This window comes from Genypterus blacodes, unplaced genomic scaffold (assembly GCF_046128005.1).
Source record: "Genypterus blacodes isolate CSIRO-AG114 ecotype Tasmania unplaced genomic scaffold, CSIRO-AGI_Gbla_v1 ptg000038l_1, whole genome shotgun sequence".
Lineage (NCBI taxonomy): Eukaryota > Metazoa > Chordata > Actinopteri > Ophidiiformes > Ophidiidae > Genypterus > Genypterus blacodes.
The window spans coordinates 692,291-713,823 of NW_027466851.1; the positions used below are offsets into that span (position 1 = coordinate 692,291).

The 21,533-nt window shown below is 48.1% G+C and overlaps 4 protein-coding genes, 1 long non-coding RNA gene and 1 other non-coding gene across 6 annotated transcripts; 5 read left to right on the forward strand and 1 right to left on the reverse strand.

Annotated features, from left to right (window-relative positions):
- The first annotated feature begins 513 nt into the window (after nt 1-513).
- idua (alpha-L-iduronidase) lies at nt 514-8,908 on the forward strand. Its single transcript, XM_076147479.1, has 14 exons — nt 514-777; nt 1,190-1,330; nt 2,183-2,265; nt 2,376-2,483; nt 2,640-2,735; nt 2,871-3,073; nt 3,270-3,449; nt 3,616-3,829; nt 3,978-4,187; nt 4,338-4,459; nt 7,598-7,723; nt 7,856-7,932; nt 8,047-8,147; nt 8,543-8,908. The coding sequence occupies exons 1-14, from the start codon at nt 641-643 to the stop codon at nt 8,641-8,643; spliced, it is 1,899 nt and encodes a 632-aa protein (XP_076003594.1). The 5' UTR covers nt 514-640; the 3' UTR covers nt 8,644-8,908.
- LOC142996624 (U4atac minor spliceosomal RNA) lies at nt 1,704-1,832 on the forward strand. The gene has a single exon (XR_012961771.1). It is a non-coding gene; the product is annotated as a U4atac minor spliceosomal RNA (small nuclear RNA).
- On the forward strand, nt 4,469-7,587 carry LOC142996529 (uncharacterized). The gene has a single exon (XM_076147480.1). The coding sequence runs from the start codon at nt 5,138-5,140 to the stop codon at nt 6,581-6,583; it is 1,446 nt and encodes a 481-aa protein (XP_076003595.1). The 5' UTR covers nt 4,469-5,137; the 3' UTR covers nt 6,584-7,587.
- A 267-nt stretch (nt 8,909-9,175) lies between the features above and the next one.
- Nucleotides 9,176-17,441, reverse strand: tmem150aa (transmembrane protein 150Aa). Its single transcript, XM_076147481.1, has 8 exons — nt 16,794-17,441; nt 15,480-15,726; nt 15,352-15,399; nt 15,009-15,095; nt 14,395-14,462; nt 13,119-13,246; nt 12,816-12,993; nt 9,176-12,664 (listed from the first exon to the last, which is right to left on the reverse strand). The coding sequence occupies exons 2-8, from the start codon at nt 15,542-15,544 to the stop codon at nt 12,366-12,368; spliced, it is 873 nt and encodes a 290-aa protein (XP_076003596.1). The 5' UTR covers nt 15,545-15,726; nt 16,794-17,441; the 3' UTR covers nt 9,176-12,365.
- LOC142996531 (uncharacterized) lies at nt 15,090-16,444 on the forward strand. The gene is made up of 3 exons (XR_012961760.1): nt 15,090-15,258; nt 15,355-15,429; nt 16,034-16,444. It is a non-coding gene; the product is annotated as an uncharacterized LOC142996531 (long non-coding RNA).
- A 1,263-nt stretch (nt 17,442-18,704) lies between the features above and the next one.
- On the forward strand, nt 18,705-21,267 carry LOC142996552 (potassium voltage-gated channel subfamily V member 2-like). The gene is made up of 2 exons (XM_076147505.1): nt 18,705-20,045; nt 21,001-21,267. The coding sequence occupies exons 1-2, from the start codon at nt 18,705-18,707 to the stop codon at nt 21,265-21,267; spliced, it is 1,608 nt and encodes a 535-aa protein (XP_076003620.1).
- Nucleotides 21,268-21,533: the final 266 nt, after the last annotated feature.

The window sequence follows — 21,533 nt, forward strand, 5'->3', positions numbered from 1 at the left end:
TTACAGCTGGTGTTTGTTACTGTAGAGATCTTGCAGGAGAAACCCGGTACAAACATTTGAATACCACAGTTGTTTAGGTTTGTAAGTTATGTTCAAAGTTGTGGCAATTTGCTGGTGAGTGTTTGTACGGAGGCGCAGTGATTCAGGCTCTTTAGGTCCATGGAGACGAAGATGTGGTGGGAAAGAAACATAAGCTGTCTCTGCTCCACTGCAGCTGGACTCCGGTTCCCCATTTCTGTTTTAGCTGCTGTCTGTCTGTCTGCTGATCTTTGACTGCAAGTCGAGTCAGGCAAATCCAAGTCATCACACTTCTTAAAATTAGGACAAAATAAGTCATAGTGCATTTTACATATCGTGGTTAGTCATGTGTTTAGTCTCATTTTCCTTATTTCTGTTTTCCTAAATTCGTATTTTCGTTTATCATGTAGAACCAGAGTCATGTTATCTTGTCAAACTTCTGGTTTGTTGTTGATTCGGCGCCTGTGTACGACGTCACCAGTCATCGCCGCGTGCCGTCTCCTCCGCTTTCTCTGTTTACGTCTCTTCGCACATCTTTTGGACAAAGTAAACCTGGAAACGTTTTGCTTCCGGGTTCGTCTTCGCGCTTCTGTTTGAGTCGCTAGTATGCACGCGCGTCAACATGGCGCCGGACTCTTCCTCCTTCGTCTTGTTGTTGCTGAACGTCGCGGGGGTCTGGAGCGCTTCGTCTCTCATCACGGTGGACCTGAACAAACCGGTGGCGGAGCTGAAGCACTTCTGGAGGAGCACCGGGTTCTGGTGAGAGCGGGCGGCGCCATGACGACTCGGGCTCGAAGTTGATACAGTTTTTGAGTGTTTAGTCCGAACTTTCAACCGTAAACCGTGATATTTGAACAACACGGGGAAAGAAGTGCAACATTTCAGCGCCATGATGCTGGGACACAGACTGAGACTTGGATCCAGAGGACCCCCGAGTCACACACACACACACACACACACACAGACACACACACAGATGTGACTCGGGATTCCTCTGAGACCAGGAAATGTTGTTGAAACAGAATTCACAGAGTCTAAGTGGTCCAAATTGTGGACTAGATGAATGTCAAAGCACAAGACGACTCGTATTACAACCGAGTCTCCAGAACATACATGTCACATAAAAAGCCAAGGCGAGCTGCTAACTGCAGGGTCGTGTTTGTGTGTCCAGCCCCCCTCTTCCACACACCGATGCCCACCACTTTGACCTGAGCAGAGACCAGGAGCTGAACCTGGCCTATGTGGGCTCGGTCCCCCATGGAGGGATCCAGCAGGTCCGGATCCACTGGCTGATGGAGCTGGTGACTGCACAGTAAGTCCAGGTCAAGCTGACAGGGCCGGGACGTTCACAGCGGGACGCCTGGAGCTTCTCCTGTCAACACTATGAATGTAGGGGCGAAAAAGTTAAAATAATACACGTCAAATATTTGCTATACTGCGAGTATTGGAGAATAAAAGCAATGGATTTGAATGAAGGCTGCAAAGGATTGTGGGTAAACTCATAATATCACGTTTTCCCACACAGAAAACGCAATTGGAAATAAATAAAATAGTTTCGTATGGTCACACTCCAGTATAGCCGCCTGGTGATTGGTTGTCCGTGTTGGCCCAGTGAAGTGTCACCGCACCGTGAGTGAAGGCCGCGTTCACACGTTACTATGCTCTGCCTGAATCTATTTCAGTTATCCGTTCTTGTCATGGGGTGGTTTGAGAAACTCAATGAACGTGTAGTGAGAGCTTCTCTGCTGACACCATGTCAACACTTACGCATCACCTGGACAATATGTTCGGGCTATGGTGCAATTTTTGGAAACTCTCGAACAACGGGAATTTAAGTTAACTGAAATTGAATTTGGAGGAAAACTACGCTGCTCTCTGTTGCCATCTGCTGGCTACCCTTTGTTTCTACATCACCAAGGCTTGAAGTTCTCAGGGGTCGTGTCACAATTCAACACATACAGGGAACAACACTAAGATAAATCTGATATTAGTTTTTAAATAAATAACAATTTTCTCCAAGATTCCTGTGCTATTGATTTATTTCAGTTGTACCTGCAGTAGTTGTGCTCCTGAATTTTGCATTTGCAGTTATTTAGAACAGGTTTCTCATTGAAGATGAAGATTTATCAAGAGAAATGACAGCTGCTGGTGTTTGTTACTGTAGAGATGTTGCAGGAGAAACCCGGTACAACTTCACCAAACTGGACCAGCTGATGGAGCTCTTATGGATCAATGGACTCCAGCCTGGTATGAAACCCTGAGGCGAACATCACAGCACCATGCAGACATCGCTGCTCTCTCTCCCTCCACCTCTCTGTGTCTCTGACTCTCTGTCTGTCCCTGTCTGCCTCTCTCAGGCTTTGAGCTGATGGGCAGTGTGTCAAACTACTTCTCTTCATTTGAGGACAAGGGAGATGTTCAGGAGTGGAGACGTCTTGTTTACCTTGTAGCCATGAGGTACATCGGTGAGTGAGCGCCTGTTCACCAGAGCGACTCTGTAAGATTTAAAAGCTTTAAGTACAGAACACTTTCCTTAAGTGCTTTGGAGTGGTTGCACCAGACTGTGTGTGTTCTGCCTGAGCCCAGTGTGTTCCTGATCATCATCATGTTGTCTTGAACAGGCCGGTATGGGCTGAGCAGTGTTTCCCAGTGGAACTTTGAAACATGGAATGAACCCAACAACCGAGACTTCGACAACGTCAGCATATCGATTCAAGGTAAACCCATTATGAATAGCGTGTGTGTATGTGCTTTCTCTCCTTTGGAGGTTTTGTCCCTGAAGGTTACCGTAATCAGTATCTTTTGTATTGAGGCCTGACTCTGGCCTGCTCATGCTCACGGTTTGGTGTCAGGGTTCCTGAACTATTACGACGCCTGCTCCGAGGGTCTGCAGGCCGCCAGCCCTCTCCTGAGGTTTGGAGGTCCAGGAGACTCCTGTCACTCCCCCCCACACTCGCCTTACTGCTGGGCCATGCTGCAGCACTGCTACAACGGCACCAACTACTTCACCGGACAGGTGGGGGTCCGCCTGGACTACATCGCCCTGCACAAGAAGGTGGGAGCCTCTCCAGTGTAGCTCTGCTGGTCGGTCATTAATAGAGCGTATTGTAGCTAAGGCTGTCACTTTCGATTATTTTCAGCTCATTATTTTGGGGATGAATCAAGTAATCAATAATTGTATATGTATGTACTCTGAGTCTGTGAGTGTGAGAGCCCATCCTCCCCTTAACGTCAACGTGTCCATCTTCCAGGGAGGAGGCTACACGCTTCCCATCCTGCAGCAGGAAATCCAGACAGTGCAGGAGATCCAGGAGCGTTTCCCGCGGTTTAGCAACCTCCCCATTTACAACGACGAGGCCGATCCACTGGTGGGCTGGTCCAGGCCACAGGAATGGAGGGCTGATGTCACCTATGCTGCCATGGTGGTCAAGGTGAGGAGAGTGTAATCAACATGTTGAGGTGGGAAGGATGTTGATTCAGGCATCATTTTAATAACTTTACAAACTAGCTTTCAGAAGCCGAACGACATCTTAAATCTGCTGTTTGGTGATTTTCCCCCACACATAACGAGATCCTCCTAACGCTGCATCGTCACAGGTCGTCGACCAGCACCAGGACCTTCTGTCGGCGGCCAACACGAGCATCAACTACACCCTGCTGAGTAACGACAACGCCTTCCTCAGCTACCACCCTCACCCTTTCACTCAGCGCACCCTGACCGCCCGCTTCCAGGTCAACAACACCCAGCCGCCCCACGTCCAGCTGCTCAGGAAGCCCGTCCTCACCGTCATGGGCCTGCTGGCTCTGCTAGGTAACACGCCACAGGAACGATCAACCAAAGGGTTTCACTGTTGCCTATTGGCCACTGGAAAGTAACTGATGCCACAAGCTCACAAACACGACACATGTCCCTGTCCCACATAAATGACCACGCTTCCTCTCCTATGTTTGTCTTTAAGGGGACATCCAGGTCCTGGCTGAGGTCTGGAACCCTGCAGGAACCAACAGCAGCACTTTGGGAGTTCTGGGCAGCAGTCATGAGCCTGTGAGAGCCGGCAGCTCAGACAGCTGGCAGGCAGCAGTGCTGATCTACAACAGCGATGACAACAGCAGCCACACCCACAGCGATGACATCACCGTGTCACTCAAAGGACTGGCTGGACAAAAGGGTACGATCGATAAAAAGAAGCTCACACATTCCAACAACTTGTAAAAGCGTGTGTGTGAGAGTTGTCACGTATCTCAATCTCATCATTTCATGTTTCTAGGCGACAGGTGAGTGAGTGTGACTGCAGCGTGTTGTCTTTTGTCTCCTGTAGGACTTGTTTATGTCACCTATTACCTGGACAACAATGTCACCAACCCGTACCAGCTGTGGCAGAGCATGGGCAGCCCCGACTTCCCCTCAGCAGAGCAGTTCAGACTGCTCAGGAGTGTGGAGGTACGACACCAACATGGACTGACATGAATAGGAATGAATGAAGCTTAAGCACTGAAGGAGAAGACACAGTTGGTTCAAAAGCAAATAGACCAAATGATGAGAGCCAACACGGGCTAGCTAACCCTTCTGAGATTGGTCAGAATTTAACGGGAAGTGGAGTGTAATGTATCTATCAGTGAGGCTGAACAGCTCGTCTGTACTCTTGCGTGTGTTCTCCAGCATCTGAGCAACATGTCCGTCTGCCCAAATCTCTGAGGCCTTGTATCTTGTCACTGCTCCACCTCTGCCCACGGCTCCTTGCGTCTTCATTATCTACTTTATACATGTGGTAAACAGAATATGCTGCCAGGTATCCAAAGCCAAAGTTTCCCATCGTGCATTGCGTCTATTGTACAGCAAGTGAGCTGTATCGGTTGATTGAGTCGGCTCCATGGAGCGGCTGCAAGCGGGTCGAGACCCAGAGTGCGACTGTGGCTCTCACAGTTGCCCAAACAAACTGATCCAGGGTCTGAATACAGCCTCATACTTCATGTGTGTGAGTGAGTGAGTAACACAATGTGTGATTGAAATGACATGACACAACAATGATGTCATTGACGCTGATGTCATTGATGCTCTGTTATCAAGCAGGTTTCTGAAATTCACTCTCATACAGCAGCAATCTTTTCAGAAACAATCATGTATTGTGCCGCAAATGTGATGGAGAAGAAGGTGAAGGAGTTTGAAAAGAGGGAGACAGAATGGCAGATAAAGAAAACTGCCATGATGGAAAAGCTCCAGCAGGGGCAGGCCAACAAGAAGGATCTGCAGAACAAGAACGCCCAGCTGGAGAAGAGGCTGCAGGGCACAGAGGCCAGGCTGAAGTACGCAACAGGGGAACTCCTCAATGAGAGGAACAAGAACAAGAAGCTGCAAGGACAGAGAGACACGTTTGAACTAAAAACAAAGGAATTACAATCTTCTATGAACACCAAAATGAATGACCTCAAGAAAGAACAGCAATTAATAATCGCAGAAATGGAAGAGTCGGCGTTGAAAACCCAGCAGAAGCTAACAGCCGTCATCGATCATTTAAAATCCATCCTGGGTAAAAACCAGACGGAAGTGAACATGATGAGGAAGCAAAAGGACGTGTTAGAGGAAACGGCTCGAGAGCACAGAATCAACGAGTATGTGCTGCAGCAATACATTGACCTGAAAGATGCTGCGCTGAAGGAGAAGACCCACCTGGCTCTCACACTGCAGCGGGAGAACATCTGCGTTAACACCTTAAATGCTGCCGAACAGAACCACATCGACCGCATGATGAAATCCATCACTTCACAACAAGATGAGATCGAGAACTTAAAGGTCTCAAACACGCAAATGAAGTTTGAGATGAAGGAAGTGCGGGACAAAGATGAGGCTCAGCTCTGTAACACCAGGCAGCTGAACGCTCAGCTCACCGACTACAAGATGGACCTGCGAGCTCAGGAAACCATCACAACGCAACAGAGGGATAGAATCGATGAATTGGAGAAACTTGTACAAAAGCATAAAAAGGAGGAGGAGCGAGTGAAGAAGTTGGACAGGTCCCTGATAAAGAAGGTGTCCAACTTCAATATGGTCATTAAAGCCTGTTTGGCTGTCACTGATTTACGGACGATGAAGGCCAAACTCATGGCTCTGGACGACTACCTCAACAGAGAGGAGGGTAATAACTGTACGCAGGAGGAGGAACACAGGAAACAGGTCCTGGATGGTATTAGTAAAGTAAAGGACCGGCAGTTTAAAAGGTTACAGCAAAGGTTAGACAGGGCAGAGATAAAAAACTGGAAAGACTCGTTGCTGTTTGATGATTCACTGAGGAGGCAGAAGCTCCGTGTGGGCGCTCTGGAGCACGAGCTCAGGGAAAAGAGAGCATTACTGGCTGAGCCTGACCTGACTAAAGCCAAACCAAAGGTGGAATGTTGGAGGAGGAAAGAGCAGAACAAAGTGAGGGAACCTGGACGAGATCCTCTGCTGGTGAAGTATCCTACAGCCAAACGCACAACCAATGAACTGACCAAGGAGGACATGAATAGGTTTGGCAAAATGCTGTTGACTGTGAAGCCTTGCCGGTTCTTCCATCGTAAAGTAAAGTGAGCGTCCGTGTTTCCCTGCCTGTCCACTGCTTCCTCGCACAATAAAACCTGTCTGATCTGTTTTCTTAAATTCTGATTCCACATTTTTCATAATGGGTTTTCAAGTAAAAGCTACTAATTCATTTTTGCTGGCTGCTAAGAGAGACAACTTATATTTGAATGTATCGTTTTATTCAGACTTAACCTTTTTTAACCTTTTTGTTTTGTTTTTTCCAAACCAAATTTTTGGAAGAATTCAAAATCTGCAACCAAAAAAAAAAGAAAAAAAAGTATGCTTCTCCTTTATGAGGGAGAACAATGAATAATAAAAGAAAAAGTCTGCTACTCTTATAAGCCCCTCTATGCCTGAACATGGTGTTGGTCATGAACAATCCATGACCAGCACAGAAGTCCATTAACATGACACCGCTGGGGTCCAGATCAGGATCAGGATCGGTTCCTCCCAATCTCCTCCCTCCAGGTTTCTCCATCATGGCCCATGTTAGTGCTGAAGTCTCACAGTAGAGCTATGGAGTCTCCAGAGGGAACCTATCCAGGAGGCCACCCAGGGCCTCCAAGAAGACTAAAAACAGAGGACAAACATCAATAGACAAACAAATAAGTGACATCATCATGGACAAGTACAAACAGGAAACAAACAGACGTCATGCCGAGGTTGCATAAATGCTATGGGCCCCAAACCTGGTTGGGTTTGGTGCCAGTTTCTGTTTGTTGTCGGTTTGTTGTCAATCCAAGGCCGCAAAATATTCTTCCTAGCATGTTAGTAAGTTAAACAGTCGCTTGATCTACTAAGAAGCTTTCCGTCTGGGAGGCCAGTTCAAATTTGGTAGTTATATGTTTGCTAAATAAACAGAATAACATGAGGACATCTCACTGGATGGTTCCTCTGTGCAGTCGTGTGCTTGGTGAGTAACATCACCGTCCTGAACCCTTTGACACACACACTTTCTCCCCCTATGGTCTAATATGTGCAGAACATTAACTGACTGATGGCGTGTGTGTGTGTGTGTGTCAGGACCCTCAGCTTGATGGCCCCTGGCCGGTTCCTGATGGAGACACATTGACCCTCAGGACCAAGCTGTCTGTGCCTTCTGTCCTCCTCATCCATGTGTGTGCTCGACCCAAATCAGTGCCAGAGCAGGTCAGTACCATCACACATTACACCACCCACAACTAGTGTCTGAGCCTGACTTAATCAACTGCATCTGTCCATCTAGACCCAGGAGAGTCTTCTGATCTAATGAGTTCTTTACTACATGTGACTTCTGATCAGGTTAATGGATTACGATTTGTGAGGGTCACAAAGGGTCAAGTCCTGGTCGTCTGGTCTGATCACTGTGTTGATACCAAGTAGGTGCAAAGCATTTGATTATTTATTTTAAGTAGGTATAGCTTTGAAGGTTAATGTAATAAAGTTTTAAATTCTGTAGAAAAATAACTCATTCATGATCTTTGTGTTTGCAGATGCATTCAGACGTTTGAAGTCGAGTTTTCCCAAGATCACAAAGAATTCAGGAGAGTCAATAACCTGCAGACCATCTTCACCTCCTACATCCATTCACCTGGTGAGGATTCTTCTCTCTGCCTCTTTGAGCCTGAGGTCAACATTTCACATTTGTTGACCTTCAGGAGCAGGAAGTTCCTCCTCCTCCAGCCTTAAACAGCTGGACAGCAGGACTCCAGGCTGAGTGATGACCTTCCTCTCTGCTGCCAGAGGGGCGGTAGTGAGAATCACTACAAGGGTTTTAGTGACAGAAAGTGTTTGATCATCAGTCCAATGCTTCAGGTTGTTTTGCAGAGTCAGCAGGTTGGAAAAGTGGGGGATTTAAAACATTTACACCTTTAGTTACTTCTAGCTACGCTATCGGTCAATTTGTCAAAGTGACAAACCAGTCTGGGGTTAGTTTGGCGCTGCCCTACAGGATCTGCTTGTGGTCACATGTTCTGTTGTGTTTTGCAGTGGACCAGGATGTCAGCGGCAGCTACAGAGTTCGGGCCGTGGATTACTGGGGAAGACCGGGCCTGTACTCTCTGGCTGAGGAGTACTCAGAGGAGCACTAGATACTAGTTAGTGTGTGAGTGTGTGCATGTGTGTGTGTGTTCGTTCATGTTCTGTATTGTCTGACTGAATATTTCCCATGTTGCCTTAATCTTGTTATACTGATCTGATTGTGTATCTCAGCATCAAACCAAATCTGTTGGACTTTCATTCCGGTGCTTTTATGTCACAATTCTGCAATAATTATGTGAGAATACCCAGCTTGTTTATACAATATGTTCTATCAAAACATTTGTACATGTTGAACATTAAAAGATTGTGTTTTTAGTTTTTGGTGCCATGGTCCTTTAACATCCTGTCCACCAGGGCCTTGGTCGGGCTCAGGATGAAACAGAACTGTAGACAGGAGTGAGCAGTGTGTGAAGGTCCTGCTCCCAATACCAACCTGGTAAAGTGGATCCAAATATAATCCCTTCTACCAAAGGAAAGCTGCCCAGCCTCAGTAAAGTGGCCCCCTGTGGTGCTGCTGCCACACTGGAGCACTGGAGCGCTGGAGCACTGGACGAGCTCATAAAGGAACGCCTCTGCAAGCTGTTAATAATTTATCATTTTTATTTTATATTTGAATATAAAACTCTGGCAAAAGAAAATACCTAAACGATAGACAAATCATACATTTTTACAGAATTTATAAAAAGGAAACAGAATAATCTGTCGACTCGTAGTGTGGATTGTTTTGACTCCTTCACATCAAACTGAGTCAAATACATCTGTAATCGTCTTCCACCTTTGGAAATGACATTTCATAGACACGTGTTGCTGATGAGTTGAAGATCAATTCAGGCAGCTTCTTTCAACTTTTCAACACTGAAGCCGTGATGCTAAGATCCCATTTGGATGAAGAGACAGAGACGTCGGTGAAGCCACCGTTACGTTTGGCCTGGATGAATCCGGCCCCGGCATGAAGGCCGATACGAGCTGCCAGCTGAACTCTGACTGTGCCTGCGGTCACATTCCAGGCCTGCGAGCCACCTGCTGCTGGTTTGAATCCTTCCACCTGTCCTCACAGCGCCCTGCGTGTTTATCTGCACTACATTCTCTCAGCTACTTCAGGTTAAAGGCTGCAGACTGATGAGAGAAGGCGTCAGTGTGACATGGAGTCGCCAAAACAAAGAGCAAATCCCTTCAGCCTGGAATGTGACAGCAGTTTTGGTTGCAGTTTGGTGAAACAGACTTCTAGTTCAACATGAGAGTAAAGAAACACGTGAGCATGATAATGTGGCACAGCACGTGGGATAATAAGGCTAAAAACAATCAAAGGCATTCAAACGTGACCTTTCTGTTTCCTGTTACAACAGGAAACGGTGCCGACAAACAAACTAAAAACGTGATATCAACATTTTGGCAAAATGTGAAGAACAGAAAAATACGAAACACAAGAGATTGAAAAGAAGAGAATCATGAAGTCAGTGAGTTTACGAGCACATTCGTTGATTAGATCCTTTACACTCAACATTATTCTGGCATAGGCGCCTTTAGATATCCATTGATTCTGGTTAATTCTTAATTTTTGCGTGGAATGTTCTTGATTCCCATGGTGGTGATTTGTGTGATTGGGTCCCGAGTCCTGATCCAGACCCCCCCCTCCCCCCTCCCCCCCCCCGACACCAGCTCCTCTGTTCTGCTTTGTTTCAGCGCCTCAGTAACAAAGAAAGGAGACTTTATTGATAAGATGCAGATTTTTTGCAGTTTTCCTTCACCAGTTTTTCCTGCAACATTTTTTTTGGCATCTGGCATATTTGCTTGTACATTAGTGTGTGCCTGCATGACAAACTCTCACCAAGAGACAGCAGAGGTTTGATACGGACTTTCAGAAACGTGTATTGCTGTGAACAATGAACCAAAACTACCCGGAAGGCAGACGACTCTGTGGTTAAGGTAACGAACACGCCTGTGCAGTCTGACACGTGAGAGTGGCGGGAGGCTCCTGCAGGCTCTGGAACATGACCCGATGTTCACGACAGGCCCGGTTACAGTCGCCCGACTCACTGGCCTGACGCTGCAGACACGTCCGGTCTCGTAACGTGGAACGTGTCTGCCGCCCGTCGTGTCAGACGGCACAGACGCTGCTAAGGAAAAGAGCCACAGAGCAAATGGATGGCAGACGAGGACAAATGACTTGATAACGTCACTCAGAACTGACGTGAGTCCAAGTTCTCCTCTAGGTGGCACTGGTCAGCTTTGGCGCTGAGATGGTTTGGTGTGGAGCAACGGCTCAGCTGTCGGACACAAGGAACAAAGCTCTAAACATCTGACGGATGAGTTATTGCCTGGTTTCAACACTGAAGTAACACCGTGGTGACACCCAAAGGTTAGTGGCACAAAGGAAATGGGCGTCGACTAAACTGCCGCCATCACACTGCAGACGCACACGAGGCTCCCAAGGGTCCAGCCTGGAAACACAACTTTGCGTCCATGGGTTTGACTTTAATGCAGCAACAACATCTCCTGATCTTCAGCTCCTCCACCTCTGAACTGTGTGTGTGTGTTCCTCTGTAAGTTGTCTCATTGTGTAGATGTTTGTGCTTCTCTTCAGGTCTGAAGGTCTCTAATGGACCCTTATGGATCCATGAACACTTGTTAAAGCCTCTAAAGCTCCTCTACATGAAGCTAGAAGTTTAGTTACATACTAACATGTTGACCCCTGACCTTTGACCCTGAACCCTCTAAAGCACAGAGAGAAGAGAAGCACAGACATCTACATGAGGACACAACACGGAGACAAAGGTCTGACTGCATTCAGACGTGAATGAGCTGAAGATTGAGCTGCGTCCCTCTTTGAGTCGACTCACTAAAAAAAGGCTTCGTTCACTCCAACAGAGGACAGAAGGTGTTAGATGGCAGTTATTGCACCAGGAGGGACAGACAGAGACACAGACAGATGAAGGGAAAGGACTTCAGATCATCAGCAGGTTCACACTACATGATCCTTTAGCTTCAGATGCTTCACATCTTAAGTCCCAAAGGTTCTGGTTCTGACCTCATGTCCCCGGCCCGTCTGCATGGGGCTGAGCACCAACAAGAGCCAGAGATGTTTGGTTCTGAGATTTGGACTCTGGTCCTCTATTTGTGTGTGTGTGTGTGTGTGTGTGTGTGTGTGCGGGTGGGTGTGTGTGTGTGTGTGTGTGTGTGTGTCTGTGCGTGTGTGTGACATGATGAGAGTTTTGTAAAATACCATCAATATTCACATTGGATGCTTCATCAGCAGTGACTCAGGTTTGGTTGATGACTTTAGGACACACAGCCCTTCACACACCACACACACACATTCACTACGCTCTACTCCTGATGCAAACATACAGTAGTGTGTTTCTCTCATTCAGAAAGTGAAGCGTGCAGAGGTCAGTGAGGGAGGGACACACACACACACACACACACACACACACACACACACACACACACACACACACACACACACACACACACACACACACACACACACGGAAGCTTCTGTTCTGTTAACGGTAGCTTACAGGCTCGATTACCCAGAAGCCTTTGAGGGAAACATTCACAGTTTGAGAGCTTCGCCCTGACGTTCAGCCGTCGCTACGGAAACCAGATTGAGACGTTGTAACAAGAAAAACAAAATGATACCACATGAGTACAGAGGTGATGATCAGGTGACCTAACTTCCTGTGCTCCGTCCCGTACGGTCTCTCTCTCTCTCTCTCTCTGTCTGTCTCCCCTCTGCAGACAGGTGCAGCCTATAGGGGGCAGTGCAGAGCTACAACATGGCTATGCTCTCCGGGGTGCAGTTAAGATGCGTGGACGTGCTGCTTCCTCCGGGTGACTTCAGGCCCTTGGTGGCTCCGCCCAGCACAGGGGTCCGGGAGGGGCCCAGGATGACCCCGGAGCCGTGCAGGTGACTCTGCTGCAGGCCCACCATCAGGGTCTCGCTGGTGACGGTGCCAAACTCGTATGTGAAGGTGCCATAGAAGACCAGGATGTCCACAGTGAAGACCCACTCGCAGATGGCGGCAGCGTGCTGCAGGATGAAGCTCTCGTGGATGAAGAAGATTCCGCCTTAGAGGAGAAGCGTTAAGGACGCCAACGAATGCAGAGGAGCTTCATAGTTCAATCCTAAACAGTCATGATGTCATTTCCTCTCTTTTTTGTATTTACCATCCACACAGACACACACAGCGTTACCATGGCACCTGGACAGAAAGGATACTGAGGACGAGAGACACCATGGCACCCAGCGCCAGAGCCACCCGGAAATGGGCCATCCAGTAGTCCAGGGTTGTCATGGCCACCCGGTAGGTGAGCACACACTGCAGGCACACAAACAGCAGGCCGGCCGGGAACGCCACGCCCGCGCCCACGTAGTGCAGGGACTTGGCGTGGTCCACCTGCCAGACAGGAAACAGGAAACACAGCCGTCAACTCCTCAGCACAGTGAAGTCGTTTACTCACTGATAAACTGTTTCTAAAATGTCTCTCTGCTTTGTGCCTCGTCGTGCTGCAGGAGGTTTACCTGGAAGTTTCCCACCATCACCAGACCCACGGCGTTGGTGCAACCTGACACCAGGCCGCTGGTGTTGACCCAGCATCTGTGGCTGTGCTCGATCACCTGGGCGTAGCGCAGGAGGCAAACCATCACCACTGCAGGAGGAGAGAGGGGACGATTACATCACACAGGCAGGGAAGAGTTTCGCATTACCCAGAATCCTGTTCTCCCTCCTTTCCCAAACTTACAAAATCGCCATAGAACAGTACACACATACACAAGAGAGAGAGAGAGAGAGAGCGGAAGTGAGGGAGAGAGAAAGGGGGGAGGGAGAGACAGAGAGAGGGAAGGGGGGAGGGAGAGAGAGAGAGACAGAGAGAGGAAGTGGGGGAGGAAGAGAGAGGGGGGGAGGGAGACAGAGAGAGAGGTAGAGAGAGGATGGATGGTTGATGTCTATCACTGCTGGGCTGCAGACCTCCAGTGAAGCGGTAAGAATGAGCTAATTTATCAGACGGAGGTGTGTGAGGACAAGAAGAGGAGGAGAGTGATGGCAGAAGGTCACAGAGAACAGGAAGAAGAACATCCATCATTGATCAGAGCTGGCCGGCTATTTAAAGCTCCTGGAGCTCCTGGAGCTCTCGTGTCCATCAGGCTTCATCCAGAGCAGAGCACAGACACACCGGCCCCCATATGATGTCACTACGCTACCATCAATCAAATACTGATTGATGATGTTGGGTGAAGAAACACTTCCTGTTTCACCTTTTCCTCTTGTAGAATAGTTACATTACATTACATTACGAGCATTTTGGCAGATGCTTTTATCCAAAGCGACTTACATTACCACCCTTCACAGAGGGGGGAGCAATTGAGGGTTCGGTGCCTTGCTCAGGGGCACCTCGGCAGGGAGTCAAACCAACGACCCTCCAGTTCCCAAGCGGAAGCTCTACCCACTGAGCTACTGCCTCCCTCTGGGGAGGCCCACCTAGTTAATATGGTTACAGTGTGGGACCCCAGGGACAACTGGAGGGTGGGTTTGATCTGAGTGTGCGACTGAAACGTGACAATGACACAATAAAACGTCGGACTGCATTCCCAGTCGCAATGCATTCTGGGTGAATTAATTTTCACACCCTGTCTCATTAAAATCCTGTGTGTGCGTGCGTGCGTGCGTGCGTGCGTGCGTGCGTGCGTGCGTGCGTGCGTGCGTGCGTGCGTGTGCGCGTGCGTGCGTATGCGTGCGTGCGTGCGTGCGTGCGTATGCGTGCGTGCGTGCGTATGCGTGTCTGTGCTTGTGTCTCACCCATGAAGGCCCCCACGTTGCCGATCAGGCTGAACAGGCAGCTCTCTGGTGGGAAGGAGCCACATTTACTGCAGGACACAAGAAAATAAGTTCAGTCAAACAAACGGTGCTCAGAGTCAGAGGTCAGAGGTCAAAGTTGAGGTCGACGTCAGGGTTCCATGTGTCGGTTTCTTTCCTTCTATTTTTAACTTCTTTGGAAGTGAAGTCCAAACGATTGGAGTTTTGAAAGTTAAAACATGATGATCATGATGATGATGATGATGATGAAGAACTAAAACACTGCAAAGGCACAAATGCAACAATAATGTGTTCAACTTCAGCTAAGCCTGTAAAACAACGGCTATTTAGTAAAGCAACATCTGATGATGCAATACTGTGTGTGTGAACCTCCACACACATTCTGAACTGAAGTCTGCTGTCGTGTGTGTGTGTGTGTGTGTGTGTGTGTGTGTGTGTGTGTGTGTGTGTGTGTGTGTGTGTGTGTGTGTGTGTGTGTGTGTGTGTGTGTGTGTGTGTGTCAGACTGAGCAGATGTGGTGTGGCGGTGCTACAGCAGGCCTCTGGGCCTCTGGGCCTCTGGGCCTCTGTGTGGAGGTGTGGAGGTGCAGCAGGAACCTGATGAGTGGGATGTCCTGGATGGTGCAGCAGGTCTTGGGGAATCCTGGTCTGGGCAGCTCCTCTGTGCACGTTACATTGTAGGACCTGCAGCAGGACACAAGGAGCGCTTCACTCAGTGACCCTGCAGCCGGCGTGGCGGCGTGTAGCAAGACTAGGAGCGCTCGTTTAGACCACAGAAGCAGCCAAGGAGCTTAAATGTTTAAACACTGTTCATGTGCCGTCAGAATGGTTTTAACCTCAGATCCAGGTTTGTAACATCCTTTGTACTCCAGAGGTCTTATTTGTAAGTAAATCAAATGTGTGGCATTTAGTGGAAGGATGATAAACACTTCTCACTCACCAGTTCTCCACAGGACACACGTGGTGATTCATCACGGCCATGGCGTACCTGAGGGGCACAGAGACGCTGTCAAGCCAGGTAACAAACCTCACGTGTCCCAACTACACACACATGTTTTAGTAACTCACACGATCCATATTCCTGTGATGGAGAAGGCAGAGAGGCTGACAGGCAGGACGATCCAGGCAGTCATTGGTGTGGCAGTGAGCACGCTGCGGCCACAGCATGAGGGAGAGACAGAGGCTTCTGCACGGGGTGGGGGAGGGTGGACGGGGGTGTGGGGGTCACTAACACATAGGGGGACACACAGGGGGGGACATGAGAGGACAAAAGGGGGATGGCACAGCTCTTCTGCTCCCTTCACCCAGCAGCAATCTGAACACAGGACACACAGAGGAAACACACGTCACGCCATCATGGAGGATCTGTAAACATGCTGCAACATGAGCGACATTTACATCACCGTACTGCAACATGAGCCACAAAAGCAACCTCACGTCCTTTAATCTGAGGCTCAGACCCAGAATCCATCAGTGTTTACAACATTGTAGTAACTCCACCTTTCTAAAACCAAAGATTGTGCTCTCGTTGTTATGGTAACACGTCTGCAGGGTTAGAGTGGATGAACTCAGTTACTGTGACTGAATAAATGTCTCTGGTTTAAGGTTTTGTCTCTTCACAGTGACCCCACGTTCACCCACTCATACCCAGGAGCAGGGAGGGTTCAGTGTATTGCTCATCAGCACTTCGGCAGACTCTCCAAGAGCCGGGAATCAAACAGGAACCTTCCTGCCTGCGTGCCGCTGAGCATCTCCTGTCTGTACTGTGTGTTGTCACTGTCATAAGATGGACATTTACATGGACATGGACATTGACCCATTTGTGTCCAAACAGGAAGTGTCTTCATCGTTGATTCCAGATGATCAGGATATTGACTGACAGTAACTGATCTGAACCCAGTCGTCAGTTCTGTTGTTCCCGCACACACAGGTTCTACAGTTCTGATCAGCTGTGTTCTGCTCCGAATTTATCAATCAACCCTCGCGAAGAGGAGGGGGATGATGAAGCAGCAGCAGCGTGTGTGTGTGTGTGTGTGTGTGTGTGTGTGTCCCCTTTGTGCCCTGCTCGCTCGGTGTTTGTGACGGCAGCGTTCCAGTGTTAGTACAGTGTAACAGAGGCATTAGCCTCGCTAAGGAGCCGGGGAGCCGCCGGGAGCCCGCAGCCGGAAGCCGGGAGCCCGCAGCCTGCTGCCTGCTCCACGGTCCCGTTAGCCTGCTTAGCTTTAGCTTAGCCTGTTAGCTTGCACTTTGCCGGTTCTCCGGACTCGCCATTTCCCCCTTATCCGCATTTCCACCAGAGTAAACATTAACCGCTCCAACAACAAACGTGTAGTGCACAAAATAAGCATATTATTATACCAAAAAAAAATAATTTCCACACACCTCGACCCAGCTGAGCTCCACTTAGCACAACAACCTTGATTTCCCTTTAAATTCGGTGCTATATTAGCATGTTAAGCTAACTACACAATAACGTCCGTTTAGGATTTTCACAATAAGACGCTCTGTGGCGACCACCCAAGAAATGTAGATGGCTCATAAAAATAACAACAACAACCGGAGACAGAACTGATACATGGTGCGTGATGAAAGGAACAATGATTATTTATTTGTGTAGGATCTTTCATGCACGAATGAAGACAGAAATAGAACTCATGCCACTGAAAATGTGATGAACAGAATTGACTTCAATGAATGAGTTTTCTATATTAGTCTTATTGTTGTACAAACACATCTCACATCCTGTCCCCTGCTCGTCAATCCCCCCTTATTAGTTTGGTCTCATATTCATGTTGTGTTGTATTCAGTTTGTTACATTGTTTACATTTGTTTGTTTGACCTGAGCTGTTGTTGCTGAACTTTGTAACACTTCTCTGTGTACATACTGTATATAAGCAGACATGTTTTCCATACTTCCTGCTGGTGGACACTTTAGCAAAGGTCCAGCTGGTTTGAGCATCAGAGAACATCTGTGTTTGTGTTTCCAGGTTGTAAATAAGAGAGAATGTGGCTGACAGCAGGGATTAATGCTGCGCCCACATAACTGCCTATGGATTATCATCTATACATTTGTGTTTTACAAAGCAGCTTTAAAGAGACTTAACTATGTTGTGTGGACAGACAGTAAAGACTGAGGGACAGCATCCATGTTAATATCAGAGCGGGGACAAGATGTTGATGAAGACCTGCAAGCAAGAGTCTGACAAATGTAAACAAAGAAGAGGACAAACACGGATGAGGACGAGTGCCTACAAAACACACACACATGTTTCATTACAACATCTGGACATGGAGAGTGTGTTTCATATCATGATTTTAGAAGATAAAGCAAACTACATGTGACAAACACGGAAAGATTCTACATGTTTAAACAACCAAAGAGTCTAAAGGGAACACACTCATCATCATATCTCTCCCTCCCTCTCTCTCTCTCTCTCTCTCTCTTCCTCTCTCTCTCACTCCCTCACTCCCTCTCTCTCTCTCTTTATCTCTCTCTCTCTCTTCCTCTGTCCGTCGCTGTATGTCCTTGCAGAAAGACCTTTCTGGTGTTGATCAATAATCGTCTCAGCATGTTTCATGTATGTATGGAATCATTTGTGTGTAAACTTTGCTCCATATTTCATATTCAAAGTTGATTGTACATCTGATATGAAAAACAACAGATTACTTCTGAGAACCACTCCCCCTCCCCCCGATGAGGAAGTAGGCTAATACTTAAAGCCTTTATCCTCTTTTATGCCCCCCCCCCCCCCTCCTTTGTTCTCCTTCATTATAGGAAACATAAAACATAATGCAACTCCATATAAAAGAGGCAAAACATGCGACTGCAGAACATTTACACTTGAATGATGCAAACTTTATCTTTGGTTTTGCTGAGACACAAAAGTTAAACAAACATGAAAGTATTCCAGGTTCATATCTGTCTCATATAACGTCCTCTGACTAATCTACAGGGATTAATGTATGACGCAGTGCTTATGTATTCATGAAGAAGGACCACCGTACTCACTGTTGCTCCATCTCTGGAAACTCTACGTCCTCGCAACATCACGCAGAATCTACTGAAGATGAACTAAATGACAACAGCATTGATAGAGAAATATGAACAAAGCCCACATCAGGTCAGCGAACAGCTCAGCGGGGGATCATGGGACTTAGATGTCCTGTAAGCACGCGGATCCTCTCAGTCAGCAACATTAATGGGGCCACCAGGCTCCTGCTGGTGTCCTCCACGCTCGGCTGAAGGAGGCAGAGCTCAACATGCTGTCTGCTGAGTAGCTGCAGTAGATCGACATGGGGAGCACCAGCAAGAAGGTCCAGCTGAGGACCAGGAGACAGAGTCTGTTCCCCAACTACAAAGTCAAAGAGACCACCGCTAATCGAAGACCCTCAGAAGTCATCCTTCCGGCCGCAAAGGAGAGCTGTCTGAAGACATGGAACTCCATGCAGGAGCTGAGCAGAGACATCTATGACATTTATGCTGAGGATGAGGAAGAGGAGGAAGAGGAAGCTGCCGGCGTTTACAACCTCACCAAGCAGGTTTTGCTCTCCAAGAAGAACTATGTGATCAACATCAATGTGGGTGGGAAGCCCTACCAGATCGCCTACAGGATGGCCGCCAAGTACCCCAAGACCAGAATCGGGCGACTGGCCACTTGCACGGACCACAACATGAAGCTGGACCTGTGCGACGACTACACCGTCAACAACAACGAGTTCTTCTTTGACAGAGACCCGGACATCTTCCACTGCATCTTCAACTTCTACCGGACCGGCGTGTTGTGGATCAAAGACGAGCTGTGCACCCGCAACTTCCTGGAAGAGATCAACTACTGGGGCGTCCGGATCAAGAACACCCATCGCTGCTGCCGCATCTCCTTCGAGGAGAGACAGGACGAGCTGAACGAGCAGCTGAAGATCCAGAGGGAGCTGGAGGCCGAGGTGGAGATCGAGGAGAACGTGGAGCTCTTCCAGGACATGTTCCTGGGCCAGAAACGCAGAGCCATCTGGAACCTGATGGAGAAGCCCTTCTCCTCCATCAAGGCCAAGCTGATGGCGTTGGCCTCCAGTCTTTTTGTTCTCATCTCCCTGGTGGCCATGACGCTCAACACAGTGGAGGAGATGCAGTATAAAACCCACACGGGCCAAATGAGCGGTAAAACCTACTGGGAGTATGTGGAGTCCATGTGCATCGCCTTCTTCACCATGGAGTACCTGCTGCGCCTGGTGTCCACCCCGGACCTTAAAGCCTTCAGCAGGAGCATGCTGAACACCGTGGACCTGATCGCCATCCTGCCTCTGTATCTGCAGCTCATCCTGGAGGTCTTTGAGGATAAGGAGAACTACCTGAAGCACGAGGCCGACATCCGGGCGGTGGGTCAGGTGGGTAAGCTGGGCCAGGTGCTCCGGATCATGAGGCTGATGAGAATCTTCCGTATCCTGAAGCTGGCCAGACACTCCACGGGCCTGCGGGCCTTCGGCTTCACCCTGCGACAGTGCTACCAGCAGGTGGGCTGCCTCTTCCTCTTCATCGCCATGGGCATCTTCACCTTCTCCGCCATGGTCTACACTGTGGAGCACGACATGCCGCACACCAACTTCACCAGCATCCCTCATGCGTGGTGGTGGGCAGCTGTAAGTATCCCGACACGCTTACACACACGTGCAGAACACACAAACACACACGTGCAGCCTGATGGAGCAAACCATGAGAATAATCATTATAATAACAAGTCAATAGATTTCAGCCAAGTTCAAATGATGATCGATCCATGAGGTCAAATCTTCATTTCAATGTTATTTTATACTATTTATATTCCTTTTTTTACAGCATTCATATTTCTGCCATCTGTTGTATTTGACAGCAGGACTGTGGAGCCTCATCAGGTCATCGTTCCTTAAACTGACACGTGGACAAATGAAACTATTGGCTTATATGTTTGTGTTCTTGCTCGATGGTAAACGAGGCTTCAGGAACGATTTTAATGCAAACATGAGATGGTCCAGATGAATGTTATGGCACTTTAATTCATTCTGACATCAGTCAGCAGCTGACGGAGATCAAATCATCATAAACTCAAGCGTAAACAGTGAGAGTTCTCCTGAGCTTGTTTGATGATCAGGGTTTTCCTGTTTCGCTCTGATGAAACATCTCACGGTTCAAAAACACAGCTTACTTTAATGGTCCACACATTGTACATATTAAAATGAGGGTTGATTGATTGGCTTCACATAGAGTGCGATACATCAGACACACCAGGAGGAACGTTGTCCTCAACAGCTGCTATGACATCATCATCTGAGGCCAAACAACTTCTGTCTGAAACCTTTCTGACGTTTGGCAGAAGGTGAAGGTCGGAGGGGCCGAATCAGGTGAAATGAGTCCTGCATTGAGTCATGTGACATGATCGGCTTAAGTGATGTGACTGACAACACAGCTGATTGACTGAGTGGTTGTGTGTTAGCCATGTCTGTATATCTTCAGTCATGTGCACCACACCCCTGCTTGCGTCCATCAGGTGTGGAACTTATCAATCAACCGTTGTTTCAAACAGGCTCTTGACTGACCGCCGTCCTTTCCCCCCTGCAGGTCAGCATCTCCACTGTGGGTTATGGGGACATTTACCCAGAAACCATCCTGGGCCGCCTGTTTGCATTCATCTGCATCGCGTTTGGCATCATCCTGAATGGTTTGCCCATCTCCATCCTCTTCAACAAGTTCTCTGACTATTACGCCAAACTCAAGTCCAACCAGTACACTGCCTCCCTGAAGCAGCGCGGGAAAGTGAGGTTCGGCCAGCGGACTATGAAGAAGTTTGAGGACTGTTTCGGAGGAAGACAGTGTGATGCAGACTGACTTCCTGTTTCAAAATGTGTATTTGACTTAAAGTCTAACAATTATACAGGATTGTATGTTTTTGGGGAAAATCACGTCTAATGTCTGGGGGCTTTGTTGTTACTCTGTAAGTTGTGTCATTGTGTAGATGTTTGTGCTCCTACACAATCTACACAACGACACAACTTACAGAGAAACTAAACCACTGAGATGCAAATTTCCCGAAAATCATTCAGTTTTGTGCCTCTGGAAATCATGTTTAGTCTATTTGTGTAGCCTCATGTCAC